Raw genomic sequence first — 26,022 nt, forward strand, 5'->3', positions numbered from 1 at the left:
CAAGCTACTCCTTGGAGGCAAGGATTCTGGGGCTTCGTCTGACATACTCTGGGCATGTTGCAAGGAGGGACAGGTCCTTGGAGAGGGACATCATGCTTGGGAGGGTGGAAGGATGGCACAAAATGGGAAGACCCACTATGAGATGGACTGATTCAGTGACTGGGGTAATCGGGATGGGTGTGTCAGAGGCAATGAGATTGGCACAGAATAGAGCAGGGTTTAGGGCTGTTCTACATAGGGTCGCTATGAGTCGCAAACCACTCGACGGCATATAACAAGAACAACAACAACAATAACAATAATAATAATAATTAAAAAAAAGATGTGTTGCATTTAGAAAACTGCTGTCAAGGACATCTCCAAAGTGGTAGAGAGCAAGGATGGCAGTTTAAAGGTTATGGCACATCTGACTCAAGCCATGCTATTTTCAATTTCTTCTTATGCAGGAAGAAAGAACAATGAAAGTTGGACAATGAATAAGGATGACAGAAAAATCAATGCCTTTGAATTGTGGTATTGGAGAAGAGCACTGAATATCTTGGAGGAAGTGCAACCAGGGAGCTTCTTGGGGATAAGAATGGTGAGACTTGATCTCACCTACTTCAGGCATGTAGTCAGGAAGGGCCAGTCCTTTGAAAAAGAGAGAGAAAGGTGGAAGGCCAAAGAAAGAGAGGAAGACCCTCAAAAAGAGGGATTGACATGTGATTGTGACAATGGGCTGTCTGAGATGGGGAGGATGGTGCAGGGTTTGTATCTGTTGTTTACAGGGATCGTTGTGGATACACATAGTAATAGCAGCAGTCCTCAACACTCACTCTCTACCATGCGACGTTTATATTTTATCTTAAAAACTCTATCCTTGTTTGTTGTTAATTGCCACTGAGTCAGCCCCAATCCATGGTACTATCATGTGCAAGGGGATCAGACTGTTGGCATTCATAGGGGTTTTGCTAGTTGATTTTAGAAAGTTGATAGCCAGACCTTTCTTCCTAGTGCATCTTAGGCTAGAAACTCAACTGAACCCTGTTTGGCATCTTGGCAATACGTAGATCTCCACTTACAGACAGGTGGTGACTGTGTACCAGGAGGACTGGCCAGGAACTGAACAAACATGAGTATCCTGCTTGAAACACCAAGTCCCACTACTCTCATTATTCTCATTTAGTGGGTGCAAACAATTAGGATTAATATGGTAAAGGTACCCCTCTAAGCTAGCAAGGATCAAATTTAAAATTCAAGCCAGGACACACGAGGCACCAGGACAAATGAGGCACCAGGCCATATTACCCATGGCTCCTGTCCAACACATGCTTTGCCTCTCATGCCTCTAATATGTTGCCTGGCATATATCCTGTCTGCGCCACATTGGAAACTTCTCACATTGCTTTGGAAGCTCCTCTCACACTCCCACACCCCCTCGCCTATCCTGCCCTTCCCCACGTCCAGGACTGCACCAGCACTGGGCTCACATCAACTGGAGGGTCTCCTCAGACTGAGTTTCCTCCCCAGTGATGCGGACCTCTCCCCTCACTCTCACTCTCTCTCCTCCTGCACAGCAGCCCCCACAGAGCTTGTGAGGATGGACACACAGTGGAGAGCTCAGCAGAGTGCTTGGGCGCAGGCCTTAAAGGCCTGCTGGTGGAGAGAAGCCAGCCCTGCTGCCAAGCAGAAAGCCCAGTGGTCCTGCCGTGGGGACATGCTCTGCAGAGGCTGCTTCCTGCATCTTGACTCAGAGACAGGGGCACAGGCTCTGCCAGCCCCAGCTCTTGGGGTGCTTGCCATGGCCACCCCTTTTGCCTCTGAGAGGGTCAAAGCTAGAGTAGGCCCTGTTCAGCTCCCCTGGGCCCCACCACACGGGGATGCTCATGACTCATTCTCTCACCGCTTGGCTGCACTATAAACAGGCCAGGCTCAGTGACCTTCCCAGACTAGAAAACAGCAGCTGCTTGCGGCCCCACCCCTTGAGTTCTGGTGGAGCTTTGCGCTGGGTGACAGTCCCCAGGGACCTAGGCCCCCAGACAGTAGGCACTCCACAGCGTGAGCACCAGGGCAGAAGCAGAGGATGACTGGTAGTCTGCTCAGCACTGCTGCCCCTCAAGTCTACCAGTCCTGAGGTGCACCCTAACTCTCGAAAGGGGATTAATAGAAGCAAAACAGTCAGTGGGAGCTGACATTCTGATCCTGGAGCCCCTTCCTCAGCTGATCCCTGTCCTCAGCCCCAGTGTACACACCAAGGGTTCTAGCTACCTGTGTGGGCGGGCAGCCAGCCACCAGTCTGGACCTGCAGACTCAGCAGAGCCCAGCTGTTTCCTAACAACACCAAATAACCAGGAGCCTCACAGCACACAGCGCTGAGAAGGTCCTTGTGGTCACCTTTCTGCTTCACGTCACAGCCCAACTGACGTCCTCACCCAACACTCTGGCCACCCCGAACAAGTCACACACAGGAGTGAATTCACAAGGCGGAACCCTCTGATGGGTCACTTTTCCTAGGCCAACTCATTTAATCAGCTGACTGCTTTGGGTCCCAAGGCTTGGGATAAAATCCAGGGAAGCGGAGAGGCAGAACTGGTCCCTGGCCCCGGGAAGGCCTTGCTCACTTGGGCAGGAGGACAAGCACTGATGGTGGAAAGGCAGGAATGCTGAGCCCCACCCCTCACCAGACCATGTGCTCTCCAGCTCTCCCCCCAGATCCCTACTCTCCCCTCCTCTCAGGTACTTAAACAGAGATCTTTATTCTGTTCTCTTCAAACTCAGCCCCCACGGGATTGTTCCCTACTCAGATTCAAAGTCAAGACTTCAATGAGTCCAATGGCACATTTCTCCTCCAGAGAAATTTTTCATTAAGAAACCCAGCAACACTTTGAAATCCCTTTGCCAAGAGAGGGTTTCAGCTCAGAACTCCCTGTGCCGCCCACACTGACAGGGGTCAGAGTAATGAGGTGGAAAAGATAGCTTCAAAACGCTGGCTACATCTGCTCGCCTCCCTAAGCAACCGGGCCCGGATGGTAGCGTGGTGGCCCACAGACGCTGCTGCCACGGCCGCAGACCATGTTTGCGCTCCAGCCACTGAAGCGAGATAAAGTGTTGTTGTACAAATGCAAAGCACTGAGCAAACAAAACTGCGTGTGCTGTCCAGATGTCCAGTGGGGACGCTGAGGCTCTGCAGCTGGGAGGGGTACTCAGAGTCCTGCCTTCTGGGGATCCCGCCAGGAGGTGGGAGAATTGGTGCTGATGGGGGCTCCCCCAGATAGCCTGAGTTCCATCCCTGTCCCTAAGCCTCCACTCTAAAGATGCACCCCTGAGTGTAAACCTCCAGCACTCTGTAGGGGTCCTGTGAGGAAAGGGCACTTTGCCAATTTAGGGGCCCCATCCACTCAGGGGGGAGGGTAGCAGCTCACAATCTTTATTTTGATCACAGCCCAGGCTACACAAAACCCCTTGGGACACAGAAAGTCCTCAAAGGGTGGTTTCCATGGCAATGTGTTCCAGGTTATCAGAGTGGGATTCTCCACAGCCCAAAAGTGGTCGTGGGAGACAGGATTGATTTAGGAAGCTCATACAGGCAACCCAAACCCTTCATTCCCAAAACAAGAACATGGGTGGGAGACACACACAGAAAGTGCCATTGTGTTTTGAATTCCGCATCTCTGGGAGCTGATCTTGACAGTTCTGCTTTTTTCAAGGCCCGGGCTGTGTCAGAGTGCGATTCTGCTCTGTTCAGCAGTTGCCTTGGCCAGCCTAAGAATATCGCCCAATCGCCAGGCCCCTCCTGTTCCCTTCAGGGTCTGTCCCAGGGAGGGAAGCCACAGAGCCCTCTTGAGTTCTCACAGGGCAGGGGGAGGCCCAGCTGATGCCAGGGCTGGGTGGGAGATGCCATGACTTTACAAAGTGTTTCAAGAGTTGGTTTGTGGGGGTGGGGGGCAGGAGGACATGGGCTGAGCAGGTGGGTGGCAGTCCCTGCCTGCTGACAGGAAGGAACAGTTTAGCAGCTTCTCACCTCTAGATCAGAGGTCTGTAAGATTTTTGGTTTGGTTTCTTTTTATAAAAAAATCATATAATAAAGACTTCAGGCCTTATAAAGAGCTCTGGTGGTGCAGTGTGTTATGTGTTGGACTAGCAGGCCAATGGTTTGAATCCACCAACTATTCCAAAGAAGAAGGATGATTCTCCTCCTGAAAAAGATTTACAGCATCAGAAATCTTACTGAGGGTCAATGGTTGTCATGGGTAAGAACCAGCCCAGAGCAGGAGGACTGATTTCTGGTTTAGGCTTTGTCATCTGGTGGTGGTATGCAAAAGCAGCCCTTGATAACACCTAAATAAATGGTTCTGGCTGCATCCCAATAAACAGGCAGTGAGCTGGATTTGGCCTGGGGACACTGATTTGCTGACCTCTGCTCTAGACTCAGGAAGAATAACTCTTATATGACAAGCCACCAGCCTCCCTTAAACAGATCCCTGGCAGCCAAACGCTTTTGAAGGTGATGAACTGATTTCCTCACCTGGTCACTCTCTAGTCTGCATCTTGTTAGCTCCCAGTGGGAGAGCGAGGAGAGGTGCTCTCCTGCTGCCGTGGGGCTGGTCTCCACACAGACCTATTTGAAACTGGGGAAAGAATGCACTCTATTCCCATAAAAAAAATGTACCTACACATACCCCCAAAACAACATGAATTCACACACAAAGCACACACACACCATACATCACACAGAGCGCACATGCCACACACACTTCTTACACATTCTTTTCAAAGGAGTTCATATCCTTCCTAATGCCTATTCACTTCCAATCCCAAATCCACTGACATCAGGTTGGTTCCAACTCATACTGACCTTATAGAACAGAGCAGAACTGTCCCCCAGGGTTTCTGAGGCTGTAAAATCACAGAAGCATTCTGCCACATCTTTCTTCTGCAAAGTGGCTGGTGGGTTCGAACCATTAACCTTTAGGCTAGCAGACCAATGTTCCACCAGGACTCCCTCTGAACAATCTCAAAAAACCAAACTCAGGTTGATTCCACTCATAGCAAATCAAGTTTCTGAGGTGGCAAATCTTCAGAGGAGGAGACTGCCCATCTTTTTTTAGAGGAGTGGCTGATGGATCTGAACTGCTGACCTGACCTTTAGGTTAGCAGCTCAAGCCATGGTCTTTCCAATCTATGCATCTGAGAGCTGGACAATGACTAAGGATGACGACAGAAGTGATGTCTTTGAACTGTGGTGTTGGAGAAGAGTACTGAATAACCCATGGGCTTTCAAATAAATAAACAGCTATGTCTTAGAGAAAGTACAGAGTGCTTTGAGTAAAAAGGACAGTGAAGCTCTGTCTCACATATTTTGGGCATTTTGTTAGGAAAGGTTATTCTTTGGAAAGGTCATTGACAGGGAGGAAACCCCTCACCAAGATGGATGGATACAGTGACTATGCCAGTGGGTCCAAGTACGTTATAAGAATGGAGCAGGACAGGACATGGTTCAGATCTGCTGTTCATTGGGTCACTATGAGTCGCATGCAACTCAATGTCTCCTAACAACAACAGGGCTCCTTAAGAATCACCTGGAATGTGGTTCGAATCCACACGATGCTCTGCTAGAGAAGGAGGGGCAATCTCCTCCTGTACCACTCAGATCCGATTTGATGGTAAACACACACACACACAAATAATTAAAAAAAAGAATAACCTGGAGGCTTAAAAACTCCGGGCCCCAAAAAAAAAAATCACTGAAAATGGGGAAAAAAAACAACTCCGGGCCAAAAGCCACTTCCTCTCTCAAAAGAAAAACTAGATTCTTTGTATGTGGAAAACTGATTCTTACAAATCAGTTACAACTGAAAAGAAAAGAAGATTAAACAATCTTATGGGGGAAATGGGCAAATGGCACAAAGAAACAATTCAAAGAAGAAATACAAATAACCATCACAGAGGTAAGAAGACACTCTATTTCAATAATGATTGAAAAATAACAGAAAGTCTTCTTGTCTTATTTTCATCAGGTCAACTAGCAAAGGGTTAAAACACTGGTGACATGGCATTGGGGAGGGTATGGAGAAAAAGGCACTTTCAAACAGGCTGGTAAGATTGTATCTGCACATGACCTTTTCAGAAGACCACTGACAGTACAGATTAAAATTTAAAGCATGCTGATCCTGTGTCAATTTCACTTCCAAGAATTTCTCTTATAGAAACATACATACAGGAACATTCACTTCAGCATCATTAATAAATCAGAAAAACTGGAAACCAACCCAAATGTCCATTAGTGGGAAACTGTTTAAATAAATTATGGTGCATCTGTATTGCATAAAGAACTGGCTAACGACGAAATAGAGCTCTAGAGTTGAAAAGAATTAGGCAGATCAGCTATTGGCAGGGAAAGATGTCAAAGCTACATTGTTATGTGAAAAAGGCAAGTTGTAGCAGCATGCTTAAAAAGAGAATAGCTTTGGTGTATGAAGGGAGCTCTGCTGGCATCCTATAGTCAGAAGTTGGCCCTGTTAAGTGCTACTAGCAAATTTAAAATAAAGAAGCTGGGAAAATACATTCCAAATCAATTGAGGGAGGCTTAGACAATTTCATTGCCTACAACATATTATCTTAAAATGTCGAGTTTTTTTAAAAACAAAAGTATGTTTTATAATCCTAAAGAATAACAATAAAAAATTTTTTTAAAAGGAATGCTTCCAAGTCCAATTTCAGAAGGATGGTGACCTACTTTGTGAAGCGCAGCTCTGCCCTGACACTCGCTGGGTGGCCATGACTCAGGATCTACTTGGTGGCAACTGCTTTCAGGGTTTTTTGCTTTGTTTTTTTAATGGTCTTATCAGCTTAGTCCGTAGGGAAACAGGGGGGGGGAGCACCCTCCAGCAGTGGCTCCCAGGGGAAAGGTAAGATAAGCCATCTCCTCCCATGTGATTTACAGCCACAACCTCAAAAGCCCACTGGAGGGTCAATTGAGTCTGTTCTGGCTTGAGGGCAATGAGTTAAATCTTTTTAATTAGCCAATTGTTGTTGATTCCAACTCATGTCTATCCCACATGTGTCAGAGAGGTCAAGAGCTGGTTTTTTAGAAGTAGACCATTAGACTTTTCTTCCAAGGTACCTCTTGGCTGGACTCAAACTGCCTCCCACAGTCATACTTTCAGCTAGCAGTGGACTGTTAACTGACTGCACTGCCCAGTGAGTCCATGGTTCTACTGTTGTTATGCACCATTGAGTCAGAACCTGACCCTCCAGAAGGTTTTCAAAGGCAAGACATCACATGAGAGGAGACTACCCATCTTTCTCAAGCAGAGCAGCTGGTAGATTTGAACTGTGGGCCTTTGGGCTGGTAGTGCAACTCCTTACCACTCAGCCACCAAAGCTCTGTACGGTTCTACTATTCTTATTTAAAAGTTTCTTGGATAAGAATGATGAAGCTCATCTGACAAGTTTTCTTAGAGGGGATTCATGATATGGTGGGCTTTATCCATTTTTCTTGGACTTCACTATTCAGAGTATAAGCATCTCAAGTTCAAGGACCATGATTCCCCCCATGAAATTTAGAAATGCCATGTCATAGGCAAAGCATGACTAAAATGACAGGGATGATGCCAAGTTTGTATTTTTTTAATCTTGATTAAAAAGTGTTCACCATTTTGATGCTGTCAAAGAGCAAATAGAACCATGACGCCTGTTTCATGATTCCCACAATTTGTATACTTTTTGATAGTTCTAACATATTTGCCACAATTTCAACATTTGCTTTACCCCCCCCCACCCAGGAATTTGAGAGAGGAAGATATGTCGGTGTGTATGTATGCATATTTTATCTACCTGATTAAAAAGTAAATAAAACCCCAAGGAGAAGAAAACAAATCTCCTCGGAACCAACAGAGGCCTTGGTGAGCAGCGTTCAAGAGAGAGAGTGAGAGTGTGTGTGTGTGTGTGTGTGTGTGTGTGTGTGTGTGAGACTCACACCAGTGTATCCACTCCCTCCCCCAAGCATCCCACACACCTCACCCAACATGTATTTCAAGGAACTCTCCTTTTCCACTGATGTAGCTTCCTGACAGCAGAAAGCAAAGCATAGGAACGACAGACAGAAAGACACTGGTGTGAACCAGCAATCCCAGTATTGGGAACTAGAGAAATAAGAGCCGTGAAAAAATATATGCACACTCATGTTATCAAAGCATTAGTTACAGTAGCAAAAAGACAGAAATAACCTAAGTATCCACCAGTGGATGAAGGGATAAACAAATGATGGTACAGATCTGTACCAGAATACCATGCAACTCTAAAGAATAACGCAAATTCATGAAGCATCTTACAACATGGATGAACCTGGAGGACAAATGCTGGCTGAAGTAAATCAATCATGAAAGGCCAAATCTTGTATGAGACTCTTCTGATAAAAAGCAAAAGTTTAAGCACAAAAAGAAACACTCTCTGATGGTTACTAGGGATGGGAGGAGGGAGGAGAAAAAAATCACTAGGTAAGTAGACATGTGTTAAGATGGGTGAAGGAAAGGTAATACACAGTCAGGGAGAGCCGAGCACAGCATGACCGAGGCAAAGACAGACTTCAGGAGGTATAAAAGGGTAAAAGACAATAGCATATAAAGAGTATATGCTATTACATACATAGTCCTACAATCCCTGTCATAAACAACCATTGGATACATTGGTAGATATGCAAGCTGAACAGATGTGGGATGGTTCATGGGAGTACACTCACAAGCATACACTGGAAGATAATGTCTCTACACATGAAACTGTATGGGTTTCAAATATACCCAGGTATAGACTAGTGTACACAGAGGCAGACTTACACATACTCTTAGCCATAACCGAATACTTTGAGGGACTGAGTCACTGGGCTCGAAGGCTAGAGAATCAGGGGACATTTAAGTCAACTGGCAGCACACAGTCCATAAAGACAATGTTCTACATCCTACTTTGATGAGTAGCAATTGGAATCTTAAAATCTTGCAAGTGACCATCTCAGACACAACTATAAGCCTCCTTCCCATCAGGAGCAAAAAGGTGTGAAAAAAAAATAAAAGATTCAAGAAAACAATTAGTCCAGAGAACTAAGGGACTGTGGAAGCCACAGCTTCTGCTGGCCTGACATGAGAACTAGATTGTGTCCAGGGGCTAGAACTGATTAGGATTACAAGAGAAGGCCCTTGGCAGAATGGAAGAAAGAGACACAACAAAATTCAAAATTCTACCAAGAAAAAAAACCAGACCTTCGGGTTTTACAGAAACTTGTGGAACTCCCAGAATTAGAACCCTATACTGGCTTCGAACATGGAATTGGACCTCCTCCCCAAGATCTCCTTCAGCCAGAGGCCTAGAGAGTGCGGCGGCATGAGGAAGGTGCTTTGCTCCCTGTTAGGATCAACCAGACAGCATCCACAAGGCAGCATTTCCCCAAAAACAAAGCTCAGAAGGCCAGAAGGGGCAGGGAAGATGGGTGAATGGAAACAGGGAACCTAGGGAGGAAATGGGGAAAGTGAGCGGACTGACTAGAGAGGACTACAATTCATGTCTAGAACAAAAATGAAAAGTGCTTACGGGAAATGGCCTGGTCCTATAAACTTTCACCTGAATCACAATATCCAAAACCAAACCCACAGCTGCAAACCAGGCAATTCTAATTTATGGTGAAGGTAGAACTGCTCCTTATTGGATTTTCAAGCCTGGCCTTAGGCTCACAGCCTGCAGGCAAAACACTCCCTGAGATGCTGGCAACTCAAATTTTCAGGTTTTAAACCTACACCTCCTTTCAGCCTCTCCCACCTCAAAATGAATAGCATTTGGAGGCGTCCTGGTGCTCCCATTCAGGGGGTGCTCGGCACCCTGAAAAACTGTCTCCCTTTCCAGAAGTACTCTCTGTGCCCTGGTATTCACAACACCAACCAGAGGCACCACATGCCCTCCCTTGAGTTTCTCCCATTCATTCTGAACAAAGGCAAAGGTTAAGTACCGGGGTGACTCCAAGGAGTTCCCCAAACCTGTTTTTAGGTTGCTTTGTCAGCCTGAGTTCCTGGAGACCCTGGTGATGGCTGTCATGGACAACAAGAGAAAACAAAGTTGGTGGCAGCTATCTCCCCCCCTCCCCACACTCTTCACCCCCACCCCCGAGCCTCTCCTTCCCCAGCAGCAGCTAGTGAACCGGTTTCTTCAGGAGCTGACTGACTTTGGGAAGGGATGTGCTGCTCCCATAGCCGTGCACCCCCAGCCTGGGGTGTCACAATGATTTTATTGCCAGTCCACATCACTACAAGCCCCTCAGCCTCCTGGGATGCTCAGGCATACAGAATCGGAAGGCAAGGAGATAAATGAAAGTCAACAAAACCAGCCTCTATTTCACAGGCAGACTACCGAGCTATGAATTTCTGAAGAAAAATCAACACTTACTGTTAATGAGGTGAAGGTCATGCACATCCCACCAAATCCATTCAGAGCCAGGGAGATGAAGATGAGCACAGAGAGAGCTGTGGGGAGACAGAAGGCTCATGACGGGCCACCCCACTACCTCTGAGCGAGCCTGGGGCTCCCTGAAGCTCATCTCTGTCCATGTCCCAAATGGAACAGGCACCCACTGAAAGCTGACTGAATTTCAGATACTCATCCTATCTGAATAATAGAAGTATAGCAATAATATATTCTCTGAATATCAGGTTATTGGAATCAGCACCTGACGACCGAGGAGGAACAGACTCTTCCTCACCCTCCTCCTGCCTATTTCACAGAGCTTGGGCTCTTGTAAAGGTGCATTCTCATCATCCTTGTCTACCAACCCCAGCAGCAAGCAAGAAATTTAAAGAAGCTGCCTGGTTCAAACCAAAAATACCAGGTATCTGAAATTCAGCAGAGGAGTGCAGCCAGGACTCTGGTGAAACTCAAATCCTATTTTGGTTAGTTTTTTTTTTTTAAATCAACAGCTTCCCCTCAGCAGGTTTGGGGCCTACGGAAGAAATCAGATGGCTTCTTTAAATCCTTGGTTGTGCTGCTGCAAGAGGATGTGGTTAATGCTTCCTGGACACACTGAGGACACCCCTGCAGCCAGTCCACCTCTGAGAGCTCACCCCTTAAGGTGGCATCAATGAGGCCATCACAGGCAAGCTTGGCTTGGTAGATAGAGGGGAGCTTCATACACCCCAGGAGCTTTACTTGGCCATCTGTTGGGAACCAGCTGCTCTCTTACTCAACTACCCATTTAAGATTATAACTGGGCAGAAGTCTAACAGGATCTCTTCTGACTTGAACAGTGAGTACCAGCCCAGGCATGGCTTCCACTTCCAAGACCAAGTGAGCCAGGGAACATCGCTGGGCAACCCTCCCAGGCCCCAACTGGGTGGAGAGAGTACTCACAGTTTGGGTTACTTGCTCCATATGCAATCAACAAGCAGGAGACGGCAAAGCAGGCACTGAAAGCAAGCAGAGGTCATGTGTCACTAGTTGTTGTCCCTTTGGAGCATTCCATGTACATCAGAGAGTTAAAGAACATTCACATACATTTATCTCATTTAACAGAAATACAATTCTATGTAGTCGAATTGGCCCCATTTTACTGATGAGAAAACTCTAACTTGGAAGGATTAATTTCTCCAACATCTCCTACACAGGAAGTGGCTAAGTTGGAATTCAAACTCTAAAGCTTGATCTCATAAACATCACACTGTGCTGTCCCTCCCACTCTCAGAGGGGCACCACTCCTTTTAGAGAGGGTACCCCTCATTCCCCAGGCCCCTCTGTCAACTCAGCCAGGGATGACAGAGCCCCATTGGGTACAGACGACCAGCTGCCCTACAAGCCCCTCCACTGGGCTCTGCCGTCTTCAGCTCCAAAGATTAAAACCTATCCCACCCTTTCTCTTCACAGACAGGGGTCTCGCTCACTGCAGATTTGGAGGATGATCAATGCTAATGGCAACTGAGCTGGCCTCGAGGGGACTTGCTGCTCGGTAAAGGGACCCTGGGCCTGGTGGACCACAGCTGTGTAGACCTGGGGCAGATACTTGATAAGATGCACAAGATGCTCCACTGGGTGGGCAGGGCAAATATTAAGGCTTCTACTTTGTCACTTCAAAAATTTCATCCACTCTTGCTTAAATATTTGCTTATGTATTATAAAATATTAAGACTTATGAGTATGCACAATTCATAATTTAACATACCTAGTGGTTCAGGTCTTTCATTCACAGGGTTGCTATGAGTCATCTCTGACTCGACGGCACTTAACAACAACAGTGGTAAGAAGCTGCATTGCAATCCTAAAGGCACATGGTTCGAATCCACCAGCAGCTCCACAGGAGAAGGATGGGCAATCTCCCATGCGATTTACTACCTCTGAAAACCCACTACATGGTCAGTTATGAGTCGGTTCTGACTTGACGGCACACAACAACAACATTTACATGGAAAGTACGTGTTTGAAATATTTTCTTTTCTGTGATGGAGATGTAAAGTCAAAGTAGGAACAGATATTGGTGGTAGTTGCACAACATGACTGGTAGAATTGTCAAGTGGCTTGTGCATGTGAAAAAACATTGAACTGGCAAACATTGGGCTACATATTTTCTAATAGTTAAAAAAGACAAGGGCTTTGGAAACCTGTGTTCTTAATGACAAACAGCTCCAGATCCTCACACGTAGGGCTCAAGGTGTCTGCCTTTTTCTATAACCGTTATCAGGACCTGATAGGGATCCTAGAACCCACTGATTCATGAACAGGTGGGATGGGAACCCCACACTGGGTGGGTATTTGGGAGCACCATAGTGTACTGATAGCTGGTGCCTGGATTCTTACAATGGAAAACTCATCCCAGAGGGCCCATGTGCCCCACCCTGCACCCAGGAACGGGCACACACTCACCTGCCCAGCAGCCGGAGCTTCCTCGGGCCGTACTTGTCCATGACGATGCCCAGGGGCAGGGTGATGGCACTGAGCAGGAAGGAGCCCACAGTGAATGCCAGGTTCAGCATCTCGTCCTGGGCCTTGCAGCTGAGCCAGCCGTTCATCCACGTCACCTCCTCATGATCTGGCTCTGCTGTGCCCCCCACAGTGCTGTTGGTGACATTCTCTGTGTGTGAAGAGGAAGACAAACATGACTCTGGCATCATGGCAGAGGTCCTCACAGGTCAGATTCAGAGTCACCCCACCAGGAAGGTCAGGATCAGGCGTGCACCCTGAGAACTCAGACTGATCCACGACAGGCATGAGTGTCCAAGCCTCTCCCCTGCCACCACCACCATAGCGATAAAGCAGAGCTTCTTAACTTCCATGGGGTCACAGACCCTTTACTGGGGGAAGGAACTGTACTAAAATTATTAATGCCACTGACGTCACTAAATTGTATACCTGGTGTTTTATTGGGAAAATATTGAATTACCTATCTTTTTACAACAACAAAACAAGGTTTTTTTAAAAAAGAGAAAGAAAAAAAAGAGAGAGAAAGCAAGCTGTACTCTGCTTTCCAAGAATCACACCAAAATCTGTCCCACAATTTCAGGGGCTTTGTGTAGCTATTCTTGAGTCCCAGGGTGGGTGTTACACTGCAAAAGTAACCCACACCCTAGAATAGTAGCCCTCAGAGTCTAGCCTTGGCTCTGCAGTCCAGGTCAGCTAGATGCTCATCCTTGGCTGTGTCCACACAAACAGGATGGATGGAGAACCTTATCCACTCAGGAAGGACAAAGTACTGGTTTCGCTACTGTGCCCTGTGTCTTCCTGACTGTGGAAGAGTTGAGGGCCCTCTTCCCTCTTACCCAGTCAAATCCAGTTCTCCAACACACAGTATCCAGTAACTTCACTTCATTGACTGCCTCCCCACCCACATGCCTTAGAAGCCATCTAGATACTGCTTTTGCTTCTGTTTTTAGTAGCTCAGTGTGCAGCCTGCTTGTTTTTCTCACAGGGATCCTTGCAGAGCTGCTCCCTGTAGTCACACCCAGGACCCATCAGGTGCCGGGCCTCCCTGGGTGATGTTGCAATCCTGGCCCCCTCCAAAGTCCACCCAGTGCCATGACAACAGAAAAAGAGGAGGAAAAACTGCTGCGAGCGGGAGGGCAGAGCGCAGCTGGCAGCTCAGCTGAGGAACACTCTCGTGGCTGGGCTGCTAGTTAAGAGATGCTGACTAATCCTGCAGCACAGGAGCTGCCTCTGATTAGATGTGAGGTCACCCTGGGATAGGCAGGGAAATACTTCTCTTCAGATAACTGCACCTCCCGACTGTGGCCCTCTCGTGCCAGGGACCATAAAGCTGAGGTGTGCAAAGCCTAGGCCTCCAAGGGCTGCCCCAAGGTCACAGGAAAGGGTGCACTCGGCATGAATCATCCCCTAGACAACCACTGCGCACCAAGCCCTGCTGGGGGCCTGTGGACTTGGGTGTGGAGCTGGGTCCCAGCCTCTAGTTCCAAAGTTGCTTCCTCCACTTCCTACTTGTGTAGTCTTAATAGAATTGCCTCATTTTCTCTCTGCTTCAATTTTCTTATCTGTAAAATGGGCATAATAATAGGATCTACCTCTTGGAGTTTCAGGGATGATAAATGAGACAATCTACATAAAGATCTGGAAATTTACAGGTATAGACCAAGTTCAGTAAATACTACTATTACTATATTATTATTATTACTATTACAAGAGCCTTGAGATGGGGACAATGGTGAGACTGGCTGGCAGCACAGCCAGGTGTAGCACCCGGGAACACAGCTCTGTAAATCTGTGTGTTTGGTAGCAACATGAGCGACTTCGCCTACTGACTGGTGAGTCCTTAAGGACAAGAGCTACATTCTCGTTATTTGTGTCCTCAGCACTTTACCTAGGCCCTGGCCCACAGCACTTGTCCACTGAGCCAGTGAAAACAGCAGAACTAATCATAATGGCCAAAAGGATCAAGAGAAAAAAAGGTACAGGACATGTGGAACCAAGTTGTAGATGGTAGAGATGTAGGGAGATTACAGCCACCACAGTAATCACCTGAAACCTCACTTCCTTTAGGTTGTGGGGTTTGTTTTTTTAAAAAAAACACATAAAAAGGTCCTGCCGCATGGATGACTAGTCTAACCACATGGCAAACAGAGTCCTCAAACTCATGCAGCTTCAGTTCGGGGCTGTCACTTAGCAGCTCCTCTACTCCAGGTGGCTTCCGGAAAGGATTGCGCTTCACAGGTTGGAGCTGGTTTCGGGTGTCAGCTCTGCCAGCAGCAACAGGAACTGGCCCTGGAGTGGGGGATGGAGACTTGGCACAGCAAGGGCCACTTCCAAGTTGGCGTGAGGACTGGTGAAAACCAAGCCAGACAGGGCAGGAGCTGATGAGCGTAGGGGACACCTCAGGGGCTGGTCTATGAGACCTGCCTGTGGCCATGTCTGTCCAGAGCAGTCACTGTCCAGGAGGACACGAAATCCTCAGGGCCTGGAGTGGTGCCATCAGGGAGGCAGAGTGGAGAGAGTGACGTTGCCTTGTCTATACAGAGACCCCGGGGCGCCCACACAACTCTCCCACAGAGCAACCACAGCCGAGCCCCTAAATCTGTGACTTCACTCAGGGAGAGAGCGAGAGAAGATAAAATTCCAAGGCCATGTACCCAAGGGGGAGCACTGGTCATCTAGTCTGTAAGGGAGCTGAACAACTAAAGCAAAGGCCACATCTCTCCAGCAATTCAAATCTACCAACAGCTCTCTCCTCCCACGTGATTTACAGCCTTGGAAACCTGCTGGAGGCAGAGAGATGAGCGGGTTCCAACTGGATAGTAATGAGTGAGTGAGCACTGTACCTAAGGCAATGTCCTTCAACTGGTAGAGGTGGGGACCGGGTGGCAATGCCTTCAATTGCTTAGAGATCTGGTCGCTTGTGTAACTAGACAAGGCAGGGGGAGGTGCTCACCAGGAGAGAGGTCATGGGGGGCAGGTTATCTGTCCTTCATTCACTCTGGAGTCACTACACACAGAAGCAGGGACCTTACACTTTAGGCCACCAGCCTTCACTCTTTTTTAAAAAAAAAAAGTCTCTGTCAAGGAGGCCACCTGGCCCTCTGCCCCCTGGGGAGTGACGTCCACCATGAGATGAGCTGGAGAAGGCAGGCAGGAAGCACCTAGTTGTCACACTTGTCTTCCGGTTGAGCAGTATGAGTAAGTGTCCCTTGCTCCTGGAGGGAAAGCTCGAGCGTGCCCAGAGCTTTGCAGCGCCTATGTGAATAACCACAGATGCCCCAACATGGTCCACTGGGCTGCTCCTCCTCTCTGCTCCCACCTAGGCCCCTGTGAGCCCGAAAAGACACAATCAACAAACACTGGCTCCAACTAGAGCTCAGCCCTATTCCTGTCCAAACCATACCTGTTGTCACCTGCACCTGTTTATTAAACAGATGCCTCCACTGTGAGCAGTCAGAGTGGCCAGCGCTGCCCATGAAGGTGAAACGAGAAGACGGGCGAGGGTTTGGTGTGGCGGGAGTGTGAGAACAGGGGCACAGCTGTCAGGGGCAGACCCAGGCAGGGAAGGAGAACAATGTCCTGCTCTGTTCGCCTCATCACAGAGGACTCAAACACACACAGAGCACAAAGAGGAAGGGGGGGCAGGGGTGCGGGGGTGGAGCCCATTTGGGTGGGGAGTCTCCCTGGGTCAAAGAGGGGGTTCCCCTTCTGGTCGCCCACTGCTCCAGGGAAATACAGGGAGTGAAGACCCTCCAGGAAACTTGTCTGATGATGCCTTAGGAAGCCTGGGTAAGGTACCTGGCTGGGGCCGCTCTAAACTCCTGAGTAGCCCCCCTTCTGAGTGGTTACATCCTGACCCGTCAGGAGACAGGGTCACTGCCCTGCTGCTGGTCCTAGCCCCAGGATCGCCTGCCTCTCTCCAACCTTTAGTCTATCCGGCAACAGGAAGCAGCATCTCAGTCCAGCAGGGGAGATGTGGGTGAAAGGTCAGTCTCAGCCCAGGCGCAAACAAGTGACAGGATGTAGACAGTCTGAGGGTCCTCCTGGGCCCTGAGCCTCCTCATGGTCACAGCAGGCCTGTGCCCACTGATGCTGACTGAGTTCCGGATGCGTACTGGTCCCTGCCTTCGTTCACTGCTCTCCTCAGTGCTTCGCCTATAGCCCACCTTTCCCCTAGCCGCCCACACAATGATGCAGGAGGCTCAGAGCAGGTGAGACACTTGCCTGAGGTCTCAGAGATGATACACAGGAAGCTGGGGCTTGGATCCAGGCCATGAGTCCCCAAACACATGTCTGTAACCTTCAAGCTGACCTGATGCCGTATGGCCTAGGTTGGGGGCCAGTCTGCTACTGTGTGGTATGTTTCAGCATGAAAATGCTAAGAATGAAGACAGCAGAAGTCCGCAGTGTGCGGGACAATACCAGGTGGCCTTAAGTACTGGTCAAGGAGAATGAGCTTGCCCCAGGCCCCCCCTTCCCCCCCCCCAGTCTCTGGAAGCCAACCCCAGCTATACAGAGCTGCAGGGAACACCAGAAGGCAGATGGGGCCTATTGACATGGGGGAGGGAAAGAAGGTCATGACATGTAAAGAAGGCGGCATATGGCTGGAAGCAGAGCCTCAGACCAGTTCCCCTCTGTGACAGGCTGGGGACCTCACCCAGTTTCAAAATTCTTTTTCTTTATAAATAAAGTGGAGTGAAAGTGTCAATTGACATATTCACAACAACAAAAGTGATAGGATGGACTTTCAGAAGCTGTAAACCACTAGCCTGTGGGTGTGGGAGGGGCTATAAAAGGGAGGCCCTCCTGCATAGAGCAGTGGTCAATGGCTCATGTCCACACCTGTAGCCTGGGCCACACTGATGAGGGACAGGCCCAGCTCTGCCCCATTACTTACCAATAGCCCCTTCCCCTCCCAGGGACCCCAAGATACCTTTGGCTTTGGTTCATGTATGACCCTCCCAGCCCTGAGGCACAGTGACTACAGCACCCACTGGGTCTGCCTGAAGCTAGACCTCTGGCCTTTATAATCCCCACCCTAAGTCTAGTTAGTGTGTGGGCAAATAAACAAAAAACCAAACCCAATTCCAAGCAGGATAGTACTGTTACCAGGCTTTTCAAGACCAGGGCCTTTCAGAGACAGGTCAGCTCTGTCTTCTGAGGCACCTCTGAGTGGGTTCATCAGCCAACTTTCTGATGAGCAGTTGCACACTTTAACCTCTGCACCACCCAGGGTCTCTGGCATGAGCCAATCACTCAGCAACTCCCACGTCTCTCAAGCTATATCTGAATGTGGCTCTCCCCTGTCTCTAAGGATTCCTCCTGGTCTGAGGATAATAACCAATCTCCCCACATGGCTTTCCAGGCCCTGCCGGCCCCGGGCCCTTTCCACCTCTCCAGTGTCTGCAGCCACTGGAGTCACCCCTCCTGGCCTTCTCATCCCTCTTCCCTCGATCCATCCCTTCTCACTCCCCTGAACATCAGAGAGGCCCTCCCTACGCAATCCCAACCAGATGCCCCTATTGTGGCGGTTCTGGACACTAGACTCTTGTGGAGCCCCGACCACTACCTGGAGTGACCCAGGTCTGTGGGGCTGGCAGGTCCCTGAGGGCCAGGTGTGCTCAGCATCCCCAGTGCAGCACATCTGACTATCTGTCATACTTTGGTGGCCTGAGTGTGTCACCATTAAAAGCTATACAGCCAGTATTTCAGGAAGTGTGAGTCCTCCTTGTTTTAATTTTTATTCATTGTTGCATATTTTCTTTCCCTTCTTCCTTCCCCCTCCCTCAGGAGTCTTCCTTCTTTATTCTTCAAGTGTGCTTTGGCTATTCAGAGCTCCTTTCCCTCCCATATAAATGTGAGGATTGGATTTTATTTCCATTTCTGCAAACCCCTGGTATTTCAAATACTAGCAAGGTCAACCGTGGAGGACAGGATTCCAGAATAAGACAAAGAAGAATGGCCAGGTGCTGGCTGTACTTCCTAAAACTACTCAAACTCAACTTGCCCTGCTGTCCAGTAGGACCCAACCCATAGCTAACTCTCTATTGGTTTCCAAGGCTGCAAATCGCATGTGAGTCTCCGAGTTGCTTGTGGATTTGAACCTTCAGAGAGTTTAGGTTAGAAACACAACTGCCTTCCTACTGTGCCATTAGAGCTCTATTTCTTAAAAGCAGCAAATGAAAGCAAGATATTGTCTCACGCAGCGCTAGAAGAGGAGTCTGTAGGTTGAAAGGCACTCAAAATAGAGTGGCCACAATCGTGGCCTCAAGTTCACCACCAGTCCTGATCCTGAGGAGGGTCAGGACAGGGCAAAGTTTTATCTTGTGCACAAGATTATCACGAGTTAAAGTCATTATCAGCAGCAACTAACAACCAACAACAGATTAAAAGAAAAGAGTAAAGAAACATCCACAGGTATCACCAAGCTCCTGAGCTGATCTTTTCCAAGAGGCCACTTGATGACAGAGAAGATGAAGAGGTCTGATCCCTGGGGCCAAAAGGATGCAGGCCTGGGAAAGGCCGACTCTTCCCAGGCTGGGAACCCACTCCTGCTCAGTCTCCCAGGGGGAGATGGGGAGAGTCTCATAGCTGATACTGAGTGGACAACATGCAAAGTTCATCAAATGCCCAGCTCCCCACTCTCCTGACTCTGTGAACAGGGCAAACACACTGTGTGGCAACAAAACTCTCTCCCTCCACCTCACCCTGCCAGAACCCAACAATGGATCTGGGACCAGATTCTGGCGGTGTCCTGAGAAAGATGAACCTTTCAACAGGTTCAGGCAAATTTTCTTCAGAAAACAAATCACAGCATCAGCCCTTGAAGCAATGAAAAGCTGACAAATTTGCATCTCAATCAGCTGCTGTCTGGTCTGCCTTTCCCATGTTAAATTCAATACATTCAATAAATGGGCTTAACTGCTTCTGGGCAAGCCAGTCATCCACTCAGTTTGAAAATGTGAGGCCTAAGCAGAAACCTTGACCCCACGTCTGCCTAGCACTCCCTGTCAGGCAAAGATACCAGGATTTCTGCGGCAAAAGACAACAGAGTACATGGACTCCAAGAAGCAAGGAGCAGGATGGACAGATAAAGTATGTGGAATCAGCAGGCCTTTCCACCAGGCCTCTGGGTCAGCACGTTGACAGATAATCTGGAAAACTAAAATCAAAGAAGGGAGCAAAGGCAGGGAGCAAAGGCACGTGATAAGAAGTTGATGTTCAACTCACAACCCTGACCTTTCACTTTAAGTTTACAGGACAGCTCCATCAACCCCCTCAAGGCTTAAACACCAACTCAGCACCGAGTCAGCACCCATTCCGAGTCAGCACTCACTCCATATGGGGCTTGGATTCCTCCCACTTACACAAAGGCAGATACCAAGGCTGGAACGAGTGACCAAGCACAGGCTGCTAATCTTATCAAATAAACCAATGGACAACTCAGGAGGAGACCCCAGAATCTCCTGGGTAAAAAAAAAACAACAACAAAATATAGTAGCTCTATACGAATAAAACACCATATATATGAATTTTGTATCCAAATCAATATAAAATAGAAATAAACTTTTACAAATATATAATAGCTCTCTGCTCTGGATAAATTATTAAAGCTTCATTTGGGGATGCTAATGTTTCTTGTTTGTTCGTTTGTTTGGTTTTTCTGTTGTGGGTTGTGTGTTTTGTTGTTTTTTTTTTCAATACCCAACAAACCTAGCCTCTGTTCAGGGTGAAGGTATCCCTGGGTATGTGTACTAACTGAAAGGTCTGGTGGTTCAGATTTCTTTCTCGCACAACAAACACCTGGCCATGTCCTTCTCAGAGGTACCAACCTGGAGAACACTAGGGCAATTCTATCCTGACACACCTGCAGTTTCCATGACTAGACAATAACTGATAGCAACAGGTTTGGAGTGGTTTTTTTTGTTGTTTTTTAAAAATGGGTTCAGCCTGAAAGTCTGTCAGGAAAGAAAGCTGGAAGGGTCTTTAGAAAGGAGGAGATAAGGAGAGAGAGCAAGGGCTAAGCTAAGCACTCCAACCAGTTTCTTTCAGAAGTCATTAATCTAACATCCTTCAGGCAAAGCAGAAGGCTTCTTCAGGGAACAAGGTCTGACTCTCTCATCTCTCAGGATTTCTTGCTGATGTGGAAAAAGGCCTGCCAAGAACCCTTAGGCTATTAGGAAATACCTTTGAGTGGCTAAAGGCTAAAGGTTATAAATTATATACCTTCATACTTTCTGCCCTCTCCCCGGCATGGCATGCTCCTTATCCTCTCCCTTTCTCCTGCCCTTAACCTCTCAGCCTGTTTCCCTAGAAACGAGACACTCGGGAATCTCCTTGAGCAGATGAGAGAAAGGAACAAGGGAGGAGGACTTTACACAGGCTAACAGGCAGCATGAGCTGGTCCAAAAGCTGGCTCTTCCCCTAAAGTAAGAACTCCAGAAGTAAAAAAAAGTACGTTGGTGGTGACTCAGGGATCAAGTCCAGCAGAGAGGATAAGACAAAGGCTTTGGGGAGAGAGTGAACATGAGTTCACCTGATACACAGAAGCGACTGTTGTGGATGAGGAGAAGACAGAGGGAAAGATTTCCTATCCAAGTTACTTTAAGGAGCTCTGGTGGCAAAGTCCATAGGGAGTTGTGCTTCTAACTCAAGGGCTGTACCTCTCTGGTGGTTCAAATCCACCAGGGGCTCCAAGGGAGAAAGATGGGCAATCTCCTTTGCCATTTTCAACCTCAGAAATCCAATGGATAGTCAGCAAGTCAGTTCGAACACAACCTGTAGTGAGCCAAAACCTAGAAAAGTGATGGTGTCCCCACCCATATGTAATTCATAAATCGCTCACTGACCTTCCAGCAGGTTTCCAAGGCTGTAAATTGCATGGAAGGAGATTGCTGATCTTTCTCTCATGAAGCTACTGGTGGACTCAATCTACCAGATGAGCTGCTTTAGGTTAGGAGCACAAGTCGTTAAGACTATGTCGCCAGAGCTCCAAGATGAAAACACCAAACAGTGAACTCAGCATAGGAAATGGGGTGGGGGAAGGCTGTCTAAAAAGAGGGGTAAAGGTTAGGAGCTGCTTGAGCTCTACTGGTGTGCTGAATACAGACCTGGAACACTCAGAACCCTTCAAAGTGGTGAGGGGCAGGAGCAAAGGTGTGAGGGCATAGCCCATATAGACAGATATATAGATATCTCTACAGGCCTGCCTTTAGCAACATCAATGGTGTGGCAAAGGGAAGGGACAGACCTATAACAAACATTTTCACAAACGCCCATCTTCTTCCTTCCTTCACCCCCATAGGAGAGAGGGGTGGGGTGGGAAACTGCTGAGGTGTTCTCACTGCCTTTGGGAGGAAATGTCCTTTGGAGAATCAAAAAGCAGCAAAAAAAATATACAAGAAACTGTATCCGCCCCTGAAGAGACTCCATAAGGGCCTGATTGAAAAACATCTAGAGTCTAGATGCACCCTGTTGGGGTGGAGGGAAAACCACTTCCTTTCTCCTGCTGCAGCCAGCCACTGAATTCGGAGTTCCTCTTTCTTAAAACCTACAGACTTCTAGAATCAGGCCAGCAGCATGTTTACCGTGGGCCTGCTTCTAGTAAGGTATTTGAGTAAGGTGTGGGGGAATCTAGCTATGTTCTTGCCTAGTGAAAAGAACCTTGGACTTGACTTTGGGCTTCTGGGTCTTTCACAGACGCCCCCTCCCCAGCTTCGTGTCCTATTTCTCTGAGCCTCAGTTTCTTCATCCACAAAATGGGGTGGAAAACATGTACTGAGCAGTGCTGGGTGAGTATCAAATGTGCATTTTTGCCACCTGGGAGGCATAACGTTGGGAGGTGGCACTGCTGGGGAGATCTTCGCAGCCATCCGGATCCCTCCCCAAACCCCCTACTCCAGGAACCACTCCTCCACCCTCCATCCCCCAACCCCGAGCCCCTAGGGGCCATCTCTCACCTGGCTCAGTACACAGGTAGGAGTAAAAGCCCTCCGACTTGAGCATGATAAGCAGCGAGCCCCAGCCCAGGAGGACTGCCGAGAAGAGGAGGTTTTCCAGCACGGCGGTGCAGGCCATCCACCAGCGGCGCCGATGGGCAGTGGCAAGTGTGGGCGCCATGGCGCGGCGCGGCGCAGCACAGCGCGGTGGCCCTGCTCCGTCTCCGGCTCCGCAGCCACCTGCGCACAGAACTCAGCGTCAGCGCCCAGCCCGGCCCCGCTGTGCGTCCGCCCAGCCTCCGCCGGAGGGCGCGGGGCTGTCACCCCAGCGCAGCCAGGACTGCAGGTGCGCGCGGAGAAGGAAGTAAGCCCTTACCCTGCCCTGACCTCGGCCACCCCAGACTGGCTCTCACCCCTGCCGTCGGCTATGTTAGAGCCGCCCAGACCTGCAGGGCGCACAGGTAAACTGAGGCATGGAAGCAGGAAGAGATTAACGCATGCTCAGGGACTTGGAACTAGCCCTGGCCCCCTGCAGGGATGACACAGCTTGGGGGCCGCCACGAAAGGAGCTCGAGATCAGGGTGGGTATACCTGAGAACTGCCACTCCCTGGGGCACTGAGAAATTTCCTCCCGCCCGGACTAGAGACCCTTCCCCAGAGATGGTTCTTTCAACCATAAGATCATCGCACGGAGCTCCAAAAAGGCCCGCCCACGGCCTGCTCATTGGCCTAACGGCACAGGAACTGACGCCCCATTGGCCTCTGTCTAGGTCGCTAGGCGCTACGGCCACGCGAACCCCGCATGGGAAAGGCGAAGCCGGTTCAAACCGCCGGCGCGAGCTACCGGCACGACCCTCTATCCCGATCCTTTAAGTCAGCATTCAACCAGTTTCCATGGAAGCCGATCCCTGCCCTTCCATTCCCTAGTTCCCTTGTCTGTTCGTCATCTCTCCACTGGTGGTTCCTCATCCATCTCATCTTACTCCTCTCATATTTATACATCTCTCTACGTCTGTCTCGTGCTAGTAATGCCCCCGCGCCCTCACTAGGAGCCCAAATCCCGGGGTCCAACTTACCAGACTCTTGCTCGTGTGTATCGGGCCCGCCCGGCGCTTTTTCTGCTCCCTTTTATTCCAGCCCTTTTATTCTGACCCTAAGATGAAAACACAGCGTCATGCTGATTGGCTGAGGAGGAGCTGGAAACAGACATTGGCCAATCAGCAGTTACCCGCCCGCTCGGCGGCGAGCAGAAGCCGGTTCCGGCCGGACTAGGAGACAAACAAGAAACCTGGGGGGGGCCCAGAGGGTAGTTAGCTACGGGCTGTGGCTCGGCACTGCCGCCTTAGACTGGAGTCCGAGCCGGGCGGGAACCCCCTGAGGTGTTGCTTCATCCTCTCTCCGGAGCCCCACCCTGGGGCTAGGCCCCAGAGCTGGATCCTTGTGTCCGCGACGCAGCGCTCCCCAGGTTTCCCTGCCTGCACCACGATCCTCCAAGCGCTCCAGCTCAGCTCCCGCGTTCCGCTCTCCCGCAGCGGGCTGCATGATCACAACTTACCCTCCAAGCTGGGGTTCTGGCTCGTGGGTGCCCAAGTCAGGGAGATCCTCCCTCCATGCACCGCGGCAGTCCCGGCTCCCTTGCTCCCCGGCCCCCGCATCCCAAGTCCAGGCGCCGCCTGCCCCTGCCAGGATCCCCGACCTCGGTCCAGGCGTGGTCGAGTCACCGACTTCTCTGTCCTAGGTGCCATCTACCTGGTCCCTGCCTCGCGGCTCCCCAGACGGAGTTTGGAGAGTGTCTGCACCATCCTAAGAACGATGTCTCCTACAGTGACCTCCCCCTTCCGCTCTCCCCTCCCCCCTCGGGGACCCCAATTAGACTAGTCATCTGGCCACTCTTTGTCCTTCGCCACCGCCTATTCCCGGACGTCTCCTTCCACTAAGGGCCCCCCTCTGCAGGGTGACGCCCGTGCGGAGCTCCAAGCTCCACATAAATCCCAGGAGGACTCGGATCCTCTCGGTCGGATCAGCCGGCCGATGAAGGCAGAATAGCGGCGTGGAGCGGGGCCTCTAAAAGGATTAGCTTCTCGATAGCATTTTGCCGACCGGAGGCACCAGCCTGACCTAGGAAGACCCTCGATCACCCCCATTTTTATCTAGCTTTCCCGGGCAGGTCCCTTAACGAACTCAGAGCCCAGACCCGCGAGAGCCTGCAGACCTGCGGCTCCACGTCCCCCAGTCCGAGCGCGCCCCCTGCCGCCGAGAGCCGGCTAGACACCCTTCAAGGGCAGCCTTGCCCCACAGGCCTGCGCTGAGATTGAGAAGGGGGCTCCCAGCCTGGAGAGTCTCACCCACATGCAAGATTTCCCACAGCTTGACACATTGCCGGCCCGACGATATATACACTTCCTACACGTATAGAATAATTCACTCTTGCCCTAAAATGGTTCTTCCCATTTTCACAAGTGATGGCACCACTCTAAGGAAGTTAAATACCACCAACTATTCCATTCATCTACTCTTTTCTGTAGAATGCTTGTCTGTCAGATACTATTATATATATTTTAAAATTGAGACAGACTAGGAAGAAGGATTGGCCATCCACTTCTGAAATACAGGCCTTCAAAAACCCCATGTACAATAGAGCACACTTAGATTATCATTTGGGCTAACAGACATGACAATTGAAACTGAGATCTTAGAAATGGAAACACAGAGAAAGACAAGCAGCTGTAAAGAGACACTAGTGATACATAAATGTAGGAAAATTGGACATTGTTAAGAAAGAAATGGAATGCATAAATATTGACATACTAGGTATTGGTGAAATGAGATAGCTTGGCATGGGACATTTTGAATCAGATGATCATATGATTTACCATGCTGGGGATGAAAAGGTGAGAAAAAACGGGGTTGGTTTCATAATTGAAAAAATCATTTCTAGATCTATCCTGGAAAAAAAATGTGGTGGGAGAGGATAATATCCATACGCATACAAGGAAGTCCAGTGAATACCACTATCATTCAAATATATGCACCAACAACTGGAGCCAAAGAAGAGGAAATAGAAGATTTTTACCAACTTTTGCAGTCAGAAATTGATCAAACATGCAATCAAGATGCGTTAATAATAATGGGCAACTGGAAAGCAAAAGTTGGGAACAGG

The 26,022-nt window shown here is 49.1% G+C and overlaps 1 protein-coding gene across 2 annotated transcripts in view; it reads right to left on the bottom strand.

Annotated features, from left to right (window-relative positions):
- SLC43A2 (solute carrier family 43 (amino acid system L transporter), member 2) overlaps positions 1-23,976 on the bottom strand; it is a 47,083-nt gene extending 23,107 nt beyond the window's left edge. The window contains exons 1-5 of one of the 2 annotated variants that reach the window (XM_006891019.1): positions 23,939-23,976; positions 22,884-23,102; positions 12,868-13,075; positions 11,365-11,420; positions 10,408-10,484 (exon numbers count right to left, since the gene is read on the bottom strand). In XM_006891019.1, the coding sequence (XP_006891081.1) occupies positions 10,408-10,484; positions 11,365-11,420; positions 12,868-13,075; positions 22,884-23,043 (501 nt within the window). In that variant the 5' untranslated portion in view covers positions 23,044-23,102; positions 23,939-23,976. Of the gene's footprint in view, positions 1-10,407; positions 10,485-11,364; positions 11,421-12,867; positions 13,076-22,883; positions 23,103-23,938 lie in introns of those variants that run through there. The other variant, XM_006891018.1, reaches the window with a different exon arrangement.
- Between the last annotated feature and the right edge of the window lie 2,046 nt (positions 23,977-26,022).

This window comes from Elephantulus edwardii, unplaced genomic scaffold (genome assembly GCF_000299155.1).
Source record: "Elephantulus edwardii isolate Elephantulus edwardi_28Jun2011 unplaced genomic scaffold, EleEdw1.0 scaffold00094, whole genome shotgun sequence".
NCBI classification, from domain to species: Eukaryota; Metazoa; Chordata; class Mammalia; order Macroscelidea; family Macroscelididae; genus Elephantulus; species Elephantulus edwardii.